Below are 13,197 nucleotides of genomic sequence, written 5' to 3'. Positions count from 1 at the left end.
AGGGGGAGAAGTGGGGGATGGAGGCTACAGAGGGTCCCTGGTAGAAACTAGGTCTCAGGCCAGAAAGTTTGGCTGAACTGAAGATTCATATAGGTTGCACTAATAAGTTGACATTGTATTGCTAAATACTTCTCATAAATACACAACTAATTCCACTAGTTTGCATTTATCAGATTACTAAATCCTGAGACTGTGTCTGTGAGGTTTTTTTGGCCTGGTTTTCCAGGTATGATCACTGAGGCATCAGGGAAATTAAGTGGAGTATGTCCCAAATCACAGACCTAATGCTAGTGGAATTAGAATTAAAGCCCAGGCCTTCTTTTTTGAGGTTCGTGTACTCTGTCTATTGTCTTGCTATGATACCTGCTCACTCATGATTTGCCCTTTGTTATGACTTCTTTCTGTTTTAGGGTATTTTCCTCTGGCTCCCTAAATTTGGTTACACTTGGACCACACTTTGTATTCAGCCATAGATTGAGGTTGGGAAGTACAGTGCCCAAAGATCCCTGGCCTTGTCATTGGGGAACTTGTGTCTCAGCCTCAGATCTGCCATTAATTCCCTGGGTGCCCTCAGCAAGTTCCTTGACAATCTCTTGGCCTCAGTTTCTTTATCAGTAAAATGGTGGTGGTGAATTGTATTTCAATGACACCTCCCACCTCTAACTCTCTAGGAAACTGTGATGACACATAGGAGATCTTAGTCCAGTTCTCCATTCTTACCTCGGGGCCCACAGACTGAGCCAGCTCCTGGATAGACCCAAATGGGCCCATTATCTCAATTCTGTAACTACCTAATATGTGTTAAGAGAAGACAATGACAGTTGGGACAGGAAAGTCCTTTAAAAAGAAATTCAACAGAGCTACGAGACCTAAATAAATCTCTCTTTTGTTGTTGTTGTTAGTTTTTTTTTTTTTTTTTTTGAGACGGTCTCACTCTGTTGCCCATGTGAGGGCCGTGGTGGACCTAAATAAATCTATTTTCTATTCTAGTCTATTCTAATTAGTAATTTCCACATATGAATACAAATAAGCTTTTTATCCTAGGGGTCAATAGTAAAGGTCATTTTCAAGAAAGGAGCAGCCTCTTAATTCTATTACCCTGGCAGGTGCAAGTAATAGAAACAAAAAGAACCCACACTTAACATGGCAAGATGGCTATACCATTTCAGGAGAGCCCCTCCTAGAAAATCTCTGGCAAAGGATCTTGACTGTTGGTAACTGGAGAGGGACTCCATGCCTTAAGAAGAGGCGGCTCAGCTGAGATTGGAGAAGACATCCTGAAGAGATGGCGTCCAGGATCTGCAGCTCTTTCTGAAGCTTATCTAATAAGCTGGAACTCAAAGGATGTGACTTGAGCTCTCTTCTGACCAAGGCAAGAAGAAAAGTGTCTTCTTTTCTTGTCCCACTCGATCTTGGGCCAACATCCTAACACAACAAGGAAAAACAAAGAACAGGGCACTACAACAAGACGGCTAAAGACCAAAGCAGGGAGGCAGAAGTGTATTGGGGCTGGTGTCGGAGCATCACTGTCAGGCCTGGCCTAGAACAGGGTAAGTTGGTGACACTGAAGGTGAGGATTTAGTCTGGTGGTGCATTCATGAGCTTACGATGTCTCAGATCTCCTCCTCCAGAAGAATAAAGAAAGCACATTTTTTCAGAGTACATACTCTGGTCAAGGCGCTTTAGTGTATATCATCTGTCTTTTACAAAGTAACTTTTTTGAAATGGTATGAGAATTTAGAAAACGAATCTTAGAGGCCCACTGGATTTGGGAGTTTAGTGCTGGTGGGGCTAATAAAAGATGATGCCCAGGTCCTAACTGAGTTAACCTGGGGAGAGGGGGGCAGTGGTCCTTCCTGAGCTTAGGAACCCTAGAAGAGGAAGAAGGTGGGTAGGGGGAGATTAGGAGTTCAGTTGAGATATTTTGGGTTTGCCTGTGAACTCCCCAGGGAAGCTTTCTGGAACACCGACTGGACATACAGAGTCTGGTGTCCATCAGTCCATCCTCGGACTGTCTTATCATCTACACCACATCAAAATATACAGTCAAAAAATAATAACCCCTCATCCACAATAGAAAACAACTCAACAACTTAGTGTACACACCTCAGGTTGGTTGGAGCCTCTGCTTACCATCTGTTCCAAAGACCAGTCTCTAAGCCTTCGCCTGGGGAGGCCATGCACATAGGATAGGGACTGGTCTCCCGTTGGTACAGAGCTGCAATGGCCATTTGCCTGAATGGGAATTGAAATGATAAATGCCTGAGTTGACGGATACCCCAATTACCCTGATTTGATTAATTCACATTATATGCCTGTATCAAAACATCACATGTACCCTATAAAGATATACAACTACTATGTACCCATAACATTTAAAAATTAAACTATTAAAAAAAAGAAACAAAAGACAAATGGAAGCATGGAGCAGAAGAGGGAAAAGAGAAGAAAAAGAGGAAAGAAGGGAGAATAGGAGTGAGCCAACCAATTCCTATAAAGACATTTCCAGTTCTAAATGAACTTCAGCCCATGAAGTCATTGAGTCATCGAATCCCCAATGAAGAAAGTTTTCCTCAACAACAATTTCAGCATTATGCATGTAACACATGTTTGAAAAATATATTTACAGTTAGATACTGTCTTGTGTGAGCATGAAGACAAAAGGATACGTAGAACATAAGGTGTTTGTAGGCAAATGTGGAGTTCTTAATAGAGGTAAGGGTATTCTTAGGCGGTTTTAATTAGTAGGTTCAGGAGGGGCAGAAACCCCAACCGCCTTCTTTATATGATACACACACCAAGCAAATTCTCTCTTTCCCTAAATCAACCCAGGACCAGGTTCCAGACAACTAGGGACAGCCCCTATGCCCCAAAGCCTCAAACTAGCCACCCCAAGCTGCTTACCCTACCCTGCCTTGCCTTTCCCATGGAAACCCCACAATCATAAGGTCATGGCCTGTGTTTTCCCCTTCCCAGTCCTCTTCTGCCTTCAGACCAGACTTGGTGCTTGCCCATGTGGCCCTGCACGGGGTGACATGGCCTCTTCTACTGGGAAACATGTGTCATCAACTCTTCTCTCACAGGCAGTTATCTCCATGTCTGTCACCTTACCATATCTGATTAAAACAAAATCCTGGTCACAAATCGAGACATATGGTTATTCTTAATATCAAGTAATTGAAAGGAGATATGATCAGAAGGACTCTCTGGAATCTGAGTTCTGTACTCAGTTGACAGTTACCTTGAATAACATATCAGTATAGATAGCAACCTACAGATGCTTTGTGGTCATGTGCATTTTAAGGAAAGACCAAGAGGCTATTTAGAGTGGGCAGAATAGGCAGGAATGACAGAGAGTTCTGGAATAGACATAAAAATCACAAAAGTTATTTATTTGGCACATACTCTTTACAGGGCTCCATATGGATGCCTTGCTTAAGTCATTTAATTTAACTCTTACTATGAGGTAGGAAGGAATAACTTTATGGCTTCATTTAGGAAATATTTATGGCTTACCTAGTCAGGGCTAGGCACTGTGATACTAGGTACAGTGAACAAGACAGATTGGGCCCCTGCTATCACAGAGTGTGCAGATATGAGGAGTCATGGCAAACCACCGTGGCAGTACAGTAAAGGGTGGTGAGGGCCACTCTCGGAACAATCCATAGGTCCACCTGACCTGGACTTGGTGGTCCAGGTCTGATGGCAATGACACATAAGTCTACGCTTGCAAGGTAAATCAGATTTGGATTTGGATAGGCTGATAAGTGGAGCGGAGGAGAAGAAGAGAAGAAAAAAGGTTACAGGAAAAGAGAACTGAATGTAGAAAACTTCAAAGATGCATGCCTGCCTGTGCAGGGAGAGAGATGGGTACTTTCAGAGCATAGTTTAACTTTTGGGAAAGGCAAAAGATAAATCCGGGCAGAGAGGGAGGAGAAAGGCAGTGAATAACTTTCAGTCTTGTTAGCATCTGTGCTTTATTCTGAGGACAATAGGGAGCCATTGAAATGTTTTTAATACAGCAATGAATAGTCCAAAACTTATTCCCTAGTAAACTGTGCAGACAAGATTTGAATCCCACTTTGCACTACTACCCTATGATGAGAGAGATGCAACATTCAGTCCACAGAGCAATTTCACTCTTCAAAATATTTGGTTAAGCTTTTCAGACATATTGATATTATATTTATTTGCAACACAAAATATTTCCATTTTTAGCTACATATTTCTTTGCCTCTGAGAATTGACATGCTTCTATATGATGGTATTCTAAAGAAAGAAACATTATCAACACTTCATCATTGCCACGGTGTCCTTTACTCTCCTTTGCTCTCACTTAAACAGCAAAACGTATGATTTCCCTTATCACTAGCATTATAGATACAGCTGAAAAAAGACAGGTATGACCCCTGCCCTCATAGGTCTTTTGGCCTAGACATTACAGACAAAATTTTATGGCCTCACCTATGGAAAGAGGAAAATATATTGTATGCCTAGGAATGCTGTGAAGAATGGATGTCATTTATTTTCAATATTTTGTAAATTCTAAAACTATGTTTTTGTTGTTTGTGTATTTCTCTCCTATAATATGATCTCCATGTGGACCAGGACCTGTCTTGTACTCTGCTGATGCCTAGCATCAAAAACAGTGCTGAATCTGTTGAAAGACTAGGGGAATTATGTTGGAGAATGGTAAGGAGCTCTTAGTGCATTGGTTCAGGCCAATTGCATGCTAGGCTTCAGATGTCAATCACCCTGGGCTGTTGGTTTCTCAAAAGTAAAGACTGTCTCCAAGTGCTAAAAAAGATAAAATGGGAAATTTTGATCAAGATTCATCATGTTTCTGACCTTAGGATTTGCCAGAGCACCTGCAAAATCTCAGATAGTACATACAGGTTTCTTTCATTTGGTTTACACTGGGTCACAGAATACTACTTGGGGAATGACACAACAGCCCAAAGTAACTCTGCTCAATGCTATTTTTGTGATATTTGCCTAAAAGAATTGGTACAAATGAAGCACGGAAATCTAACACAGATTTAGTAACTCCTCTCGGGGTGTGGGAACTTGCAAGAGTTGGAAGTGTAACGAGTTTCTAAGATGCTTATAAGTAAAACTAATTGTAAGTGGCTATGTTGTGGAAGTCATGAACACTTTCCTCCAAAACAAGTGAACGTGATGAATTGTCTTAATATTGTGCAGTGGGTGGCTGGAGCTTGAGGGAAAATTTCCAGAGATAGCATCGAATGCAGATTTGAAAAGTTCTATTCCTTAAACAACTTAGACTAAGGTCTTGATATGTTCTAGAAACCTGTTAAATAGCTCAAAATAGGGTGTTAGTGATAAGGAAGATAGCCATGAGAAAGATGCAGGTAAAAGGTTTGATAAGATTTTTTAAGAAATATAGAATTGAAAAAAAGGAATATTTTCAAATTGATATTGTAGGTAATACGTGAGTTTAATATATGCTTTAAGCAAATTAATACAATGAATGTGAATTGTTTGACAAAATATTTTATTTATATTTGTAAAAATTTATATTTTATTTACAATTTAACTTTTAGTGATGGAAACTTCAAACACAGGCACATGTAGAGAGAATAGTATAATGAAACTCCATGTACTCATCACCAAGCTTTCATCATCCATGTGAAAACCACCAAGGTAATTATTCACATGCTGTATCCCACTACAGAATAACAATATCAACATAAAATTTATTGAAAATATTTAAAGATATGTTTTCATAAAATATTTTCCATACAGTAAATATCTCACCAGGGACATACAAGAGAAGTCGTTATGTTTTAAAGTAATTTACAATAGTTCCACTCTGTTTGGTTTTATTGCCAATTAAAGCATAGTTAGGTTCACGTGATAACCAGTCTCCAAGGTGGCTCCAGTGATCCCTGCTTCCTATTTTATGTCCCCTATCCCCCCAAATTTAATTAGGATTAGTCTATGTGACCAACAGCATACTGTAGAAGTGATGCTATGTCACTTCTGAGACTGGACTATAAATATATTGTGGCTTCCTATTTGGTGTGCACTCTCTCTCTCTTTTTCTCTCTTGGATCACTCACTGTTTGGGAAGCTAGCTACCATGCCATGAGCAGCCCTAGAGGAGGCCCAAATGGACAAAAACTGAGACCTTTGGCAACAGCCAGCAAGTAACGGAGACCTCTGGCAATAGCCACATGAGTGAGTTTGAGTTTGGAAGTGGATCCTCTAGCCCTGGTCAAGCCTCCCTGGATGACATCTGGAGTGAAATCTCATGAGAGACCTTGAGGCATGGCTTAGATGAGAGAGCCACTCATCTAAGACACTCCTGAATTCTTGTCCCTCAGAAACATTGTGAGATAATACATGTTTATTGATTTAAGCTGCTAAGTTTTGGGGCAATTTGTTATTCGGTAATAGTTAACTAAACCAGATGTATTTTATTTTGTTCTTGATTTTTAGGAATTGGCTTTCTTAACATTTGATTTTGTTTTATAATTATGTAAAATACTTATGCAGTTGCAAAGCCAAATCTGCAAAACAAGATTTATTCAGAGAAGTTTCTGTTTTTGATTCCTCTATCATGTTTCCTCTATCTCCAATAGATAACCATATTTTTTAAAAGTTCTTAATTAATTCCATCATTTTTAAAAAAAAGGGATAGGCAGATGATGATAGAATGATAAAGAGATAGATACCTGGTAGCGTAATCTACATACTTTTCTCTACCTTGTTTTTATTAAATTAATAATGGACACACTTGAAGCTCGGACTTGGGGGGGAGGGGGGCAAGGGCATCATACATAACCTAATCATCTGTACCCCCATAATATGCTGAAATAAAAAAAAATAATGTGTCTAGTTAGATTACTCCATACAACGATACATATTCTTCACTTTATAGTTTCACAGTACTCCATGTACGGGTGTACATACACCTTAGTTTATTCAACCAGTCCCTTATTGATGGACATTTAGGTTGTTTATGGTTTTTTGGTATAACAAGTAATGTTGTAATGGATACTTTTGTATCAATATTTTAATATTTTTGAGTGTGTCTTTGGGAAAGATTTCTGAAAGTGAGATTTTCATGTCAAAAGATAAATGCATGTGTAGCTCTGCTAAGTTTTGTGAAATTTCCTTTCGAAGTGGTTGTCCCATTTTAAACTTCCTTTATCAGTGTAGCAGAATATCTGTTCCCCCATAGCTTTCCAACAAAGTATGTTGTCAATTGCCTGGATTTTGCCAATGAGAAATTATATCTCAGGGTAGAATGAATTTTTATTCTTCTTACTAAGAGCAAGGCTACAGCTTTTGATATGTTTAAGGCCCATTGATATTTATTTTTCTACGAACTCTTTATTAATATATTTTGCCCATTTTTCTGATAGTTTACTGTCTTTTTTCTTCTCCATTTTTAGATAGAAGCTTCTACAGATGAGGGATATATTTGTCTGTGATACAAGTGGCAGATTTTTTTTCTCCAGTTTGTCAGGTGTTTACATACTTTGTTTACAGTGATTCTGGTCATGTATGTGTGGTGAACATTATCACTCTGTTTTTTTTTTTTTTTTTTTTTTTGCCCGGGCTAGAGTGAGTGCCGTGGCGTCAGCCTAGCTCACAGCAACCTCACACTCCGGGGCTCAAGCAATCCTACTGCCTCAGCCTCCCGAGTAGCTGGGACTACAGGCATGCGCCACCATGCCCGGATAATTTTTTTTTCTATATATTTTTAGTTGTTCAATTAATTTCTTTCTATTTTTAGTAGAGACGGGGGTCTCGCTCTTGCTCAGGCTGGTCTCGAACTCCTGAGCTCAAACAATCCGCCCACCTCGGCCTCCCAGAGAGCTAGGATTACAGGCGTGAGCCACCGCGCCCAGCCTCTGTTTCTTACTGTATCTGCTGTTTGAGTCATAGTTAAGAAAGTTTCCTCTTATCACAGATAATAGAGGAAATCATCAAGTTTTATTTGTACAACTTGCATAGTTTTATTTTTTTATGCTTAAATCTCTGATCTTTTTGTAATGTATCCTATGTATGTATGGTATATGAGGAATAGACACAATTTAAAACCTCCCTGTGGCCAACCAATAATCCCAGTATCACTGATTAAAAAGTCCATCTTTTCTTTACTAATTTGTGACATCACCTTTTTCATACACAAAATTACAATATGCCATGTGTCTATTTTCTGATTTTTCTTTTCAATTCCATTGGTCTTTCATTATTCATGTGCCAAAACCACACTATTTTAAGTATGGAAACTTTTATGTTTTAACATCTGGTAATGGTATCTTACCCATTACCCATATTGCTCTTCTTTTCAGAGTTTTCCTGATTATTCATGCTTGTTTTTTATTCCAAATTAACTTTATAATCAATTTGGATCATTGCAAAACAAAACAAAACAAAAATATAATACTATTTTTGTTGGAATCCCACCAGATTTATAAATTACCTCAGGGAGGACTGACATCTTGATGATATTATCTTTTTCTTTTAGCATGCCTTTCCATTTGTCCAAATCTACCCTTGTGTCTTTCAGGAGTGCTTTATATTTTTTCTCATAAAGGTTTGGTCATTTTTTTATTAAGTTTATGCCCTGGCATTTGATTTATTTATTTAGTTAATTTAGTTCTACATTTATTTGTTATTGTCAATTGTGCATTTTCTTCCATTTTATGTTCTGTCTAGTTTTTGTTTATGTATATATGAAGGCCATTGATTTGTGTTATTGATATTGTAACTTTCTGGTTTGCCAAATTCTCTTTATTATTTTCGTAGTTTTCTCATTAGTTGTTTTAAGATTTAAGATGTATAATCTTATCATCCGAAAACAGTTTCACTTCTTCTTTTCTAAGTATTGTGCTTATAATTTCTTTCTTCTGTTTAATTGCATTGGCACATATCTTCAACGTAACATTAAAAACCAATGGAGAGAGTGGGTATTCTTGACTTCTTCCAGACTGTAATGAGAAAACCCCTAGTGTTTGCTCACTAAATTAGATGTTGGCTTTGGGCTAGTATACAGAGAGGGTATTTTGAAAACAAAAATGAAGAAGCCACAGTTCTTGTTATCAGGGGACTTACAGACTTGTGGAAGGAGACAGATAAGGAAACAGCCTATTTTAATGGTATGACAACATCTGCTATAGGAATATGAACAGATTCACTTAGAAACACATTAGGAAAGGTGTTTACCTCAGTCTTGAAAATCAGACAATAATGCTTCTTAGTGGAGCTTATATCTCAGTTGAGATCTTCATATGATCAGGAGTTAATCAAATAAAGATGGAGGGAAGAGAATTTTACCCAAAAGGAATAGCATGGACAAAGTATGGAGTTAAAGGGAACAGAACTCTATTTGTGGAAGATAATTTCAGTTTAGTGAAAGGTGGGGATGAGAGAGAAATAGAGAACAGACAGAGCTGAGGTAGAATGGTAAGTCATACAGTTTGAATTTTATACTAGGGCAAAGGGAATTTAACAATAATTTTTATGTGCTTTAAGCAGAGGCAACACTTTTTCAGTGGTTTTGAAGTTCCCCCTAACAGAGGTAGCATATATATCCCTGCTCCATTAATGGTGTTACGCTTTGCTACGTAGTTTGCTTTGACTTATGGGATGTTAGTTGACATGACACGAGGAAAGACTTAAAATGTACTTGTGTGGTTGAATTTGTCCTCTTGAATAGTTCCCATCACCATGAGAAGAACATACTTTGAGGAGCTCACTGGATTTGGAACAATAAGAAAAACACAGAGCACACCTGAACCAAATCCACAGTTTGGAGCCAAGCCCAGACAAGCCCAACTGAGAGAAATAAAAGCTGCCTTAGTTCACATCTGTAGACGTACCCATAAATGATTATTATTATAAACCACTGAGCAGTGGGGTGATTGATTACTCAGAAGTATTTATTACAATAGCTGACCAATACAAAAAAGGAAGTTGAAAGACAGGAAAATCAGTTGGAAGATAATTAAAATCTCTCTGGCAAGACAGAATGGTGGTCTGACTAGAGTGATGACAGAGGAAACAAAAGGAAGAGGACATTTTGAGAGACACGAAGGAGGCAATTGGTTGGATATCAGAGTCAGAGAGGGAGAGGAGGAAAGAATGCCCGAGTTTCTTGCTGGTGTAACTGGGAGAGTGGTGGGACCATTCTGTGAGGCACAGAACATAGGAAGAAGAGCAGGAGCAAAGGTTCTGGCTTGGGCATGCTGAATCAGAGCTACAAACACACAGCCAAGTGGAAATGTCCTATAAAATTATGAGGATAACATCATGTGCCTCTACCTACCTCACAGGGCTGTTGTGAAGAAAGAACAAAACAGAACCTGTAAAGGAGCTTTGAAAAGAATACCCTCCCAATCAACTGTGATGATTATTAAAATGAAAGCACTAACACTTTCATTTTCATGCTGCCAGATGCAAAAAACACTCTAATTTTATTTTTGAAACTGTGCTACTGAGCTTGTTGCTAGTCACACATTGTTTTTTATTCTTCTGAGAGAAGGCAGAACTAATGCTTCTGAGAAACAATATAAACAATATATATTTTTTTCAAAAACTTACCCATAAGGAGTGGAATTTGGAGGCAAAAAGATCCTTGGGCTAGCTGTCAGAAGAGCCAGGCTCTTTTCTTGTAAGACCTTGGACAAACCATTTCAGCTCTCTGGGCCTCTCTTTGTGAAGGGAAGGTTTGTACTTATTGATTTCTAAGGTATCTTACTATTCTCATGTACATAAAATGGATTCTCTTAACATTTTCAGCTTTCCTTCCCTCCTACCAACAATACTCTTCAAACTTACTCTGTAATTTGGGAAAGAGTTTCATACTTGCCCATCCTCACCCATGTTAGCTCAGTCTATATCAGCAACTTCTCTTTTGGAGCCAATTCAGCCAGTCCAGATTGCTTGTTACATCCCAGGCAGGAAAGCTTATTTTCATCTATGTGTGAGTGATAAGGATCTAGAAGGAGTTCTGATTGGTGTGCTTCTGTAATTGCGGCAGGATTCCACTTACCACTTAGTCAAGGTGGTAATGAGGGTCTCTGTACCAGGAAACTGTGTCTGCCATCTGGCAGGCCAGCACCACATGCCCGCCCAGCAGACAGAACCAATTAGTCGGTCCCCACACCTCCCACAAGGCCTGCCTATGTTTGGTGGCTGTGTGTTATCCCTGCTGAGCCTCCCCCCAGAAACCCTGTTGAGTCCTGGGAGGGGAGGGGAAAATCATCTCCCTCTGGGACCAGAGAGCTGGCAAATAATCCAGATCATGGAAGTTCAAGAATAGTTTACCCAGTGAGCAGTCTACCCATGATAATGGCAAATGCAAAGACCATGGCAGGAATGGGCAGCTTGATGTGTTAGGAGGAGTGTCAAGAAACAGACTTCCATGTATAAGAGAAAAACTAGAAATGGCTTAAATGCCCATAAAGGATTTGTTAAATGAACCATGTTATGTCTGTATAAACAAATGGATAGAGTTTGGTGATTAAGGACCTAGAACCTAGGCTTGAATTGTGGCTCTGCGACTTCTCGGCTTTATGACTTTGGAAGGGCATTTGACCTCTCTGTTTCTCAGTTTCCTCATCCATGAACTGAAGATAATAAAAGTTCCTACCTTATAGGGTGCTTGGGAATAGTAAATTAGTTAATATGAGCAACGAGCTCAGAATAGTGCCTGGCACATAGTAAACGCTATCTAAGTGTTAGTTCTGAGTGTGGCTCACATGCAGCCATTAAAGATGATGTGTAGGATGAATGTTTTTCATGCCAAGGGGAGAATTCTTGATGTGAAGTGAATCAAGTGGGATAACAGAGAGTATGGACATAATGATTCTCATTATATATCTGTGCATGGAGGAACGAAGGGGACAAAAGGGAAAGAAAACCACTAGTTTTCTTTGGTTGAACTTTGTTTTCTTATTTATATTCTCCTGTTTTTCCAAAATATTTACATGATTATGTAATATCTTAGAAAGACCAATAAAAATGTAAGTAAAGGGGAAAAGAGAAAGAAAACCTGGGCAAACATCCTATCTGCATACTTAAGTCACTTTACCTTTCTGAGTCTCAGTTTTATCATCTATGCTACAGTGACAGAAATAACAGTGGCATCTACCTCACAGCAATAATTCCAAAGAGCAAATAATAAAATTTACCTGAAAGCAGCCAGTCAGCAATACGGTGTTTTATAACTATAATATTATTACCAAGATCATTCTTGGGGAGCAAAAACAACAACAAATATATTAATACCAGAGTCAAAATTGGGGTAAAAACTCAGAGGTCTTTAAATTCATAATAGATTATTTCACTTCCGCAGATGCATTATCTCCTGCTCTAATGAGGCCCTAAATTCAGGATTCACCATGAGAAAGGCAAAAGAACACATCAGCTGGGGACTAGGAGGCCTGAGTTCCAACTTAGACTGTGCTACTAACCTTTTGGGCAAATCATTTTTGTTTCTGGACTTCAGTGTTCGATTAGACCTTGCAGAGTGTAGCCTGAGGTCCATAGATGGTCTGCTAATCACTCCAAAATTGTAATCCTTTGTATGGTTCTTAGCAAAAGATCACAAATCCATAGACTTTCATTTTCTCATATGACTACAGACTAGCTAGCATCTCAGTGATTTAGAAAAGGCTATTAAAATTACAAACTAAAAATAGTTATCTTAGAGTTTACTGCAGACTCTAATTCAGTATTCTATTAAAATATCTGGCTGTTGCTTAATGCTTGGCAGCATTGCAAAACTCCTACTCTGTGTATCCATTTAATTGCAATTTCAGCAATTTTGGAAATAGTACTTTGTTATCAATGAATCATTAGTTTTGTCTTGGTTTAAATCCAGTTTTCAATTGCTGCTATACTTGCTTTTTAATTACAAATTACTAATCATTCAGATTCATCATTATCAAGTTAGTTTGTTATGGATTATTTGGTTGATTGTGAACAGAATGCAGTGATATATATTTCTATCAAGACAGTTTGGGGCCTCTCATTTTTTGATATCTAGACATGGTTGCATTGGATTTTAAAAATAAATTATCTCTTCCTGTAATATGAAAGCAGGCAGACCCTTCCCCTCCAACATGCCCCAACTTTGCCTATATAGTGACACTTATCACTGTGTTACTGAGTATCACCGAGTTAGCCACAGGCAGAGTAGGATGACCAGCTCAACTG

General features: G+C 38.6%; 1 protein-coding gene across 1 annotated transcript in view; it reads right to left on the bottom strand.

Annotated features, from left to right (window-relative positions):
* LOC105806317 (chromosome unknown open reading frame, human C1orf87) overlaps nt 1-13,197 on the bottom strand; it is a 69,643-nt gene that overhangs the window by 42,957 nt on the left and 13,489 nt on the right. Inside the window, exons 3-4 of the mRNA XM_012639417.1 lie at nt 2,107-2,262; nt 1,162-1,425 (exon numbers count right to left, since the gene is read on the bottom strand). Coding sequence (XP_012494871.1) covers nt 1,162-1,425; nt 2,107-2,262 — 420 coding nt within the window. The remainder of the gene's footprint in view (nt 1-1,161; nt 1,426-2,106; nt 2,263-13,197) is intronic.

The sequence above is a fragment of the Propithecus coquereli genome, unplaced genomic scaffold (genome assembly GCF_000956105.1).
Source record: "Propithecus coquereli isolate 6110/MARCELLA unplaced genomic scaffold, Pcoq_1.0 Scaffold14, whole genome shotgun sequence".
NCBI classification, from domain to species: Eukaryota; Metazoa; Chordata; class Mammalia; order Primates; family Indriidae; genus Propithecus; species Propithecus coquereli.
Note: the sequence above shows the minus strand (reverse complement) of the source record. Positions and strands in the feature narration are given on the sequence as shown.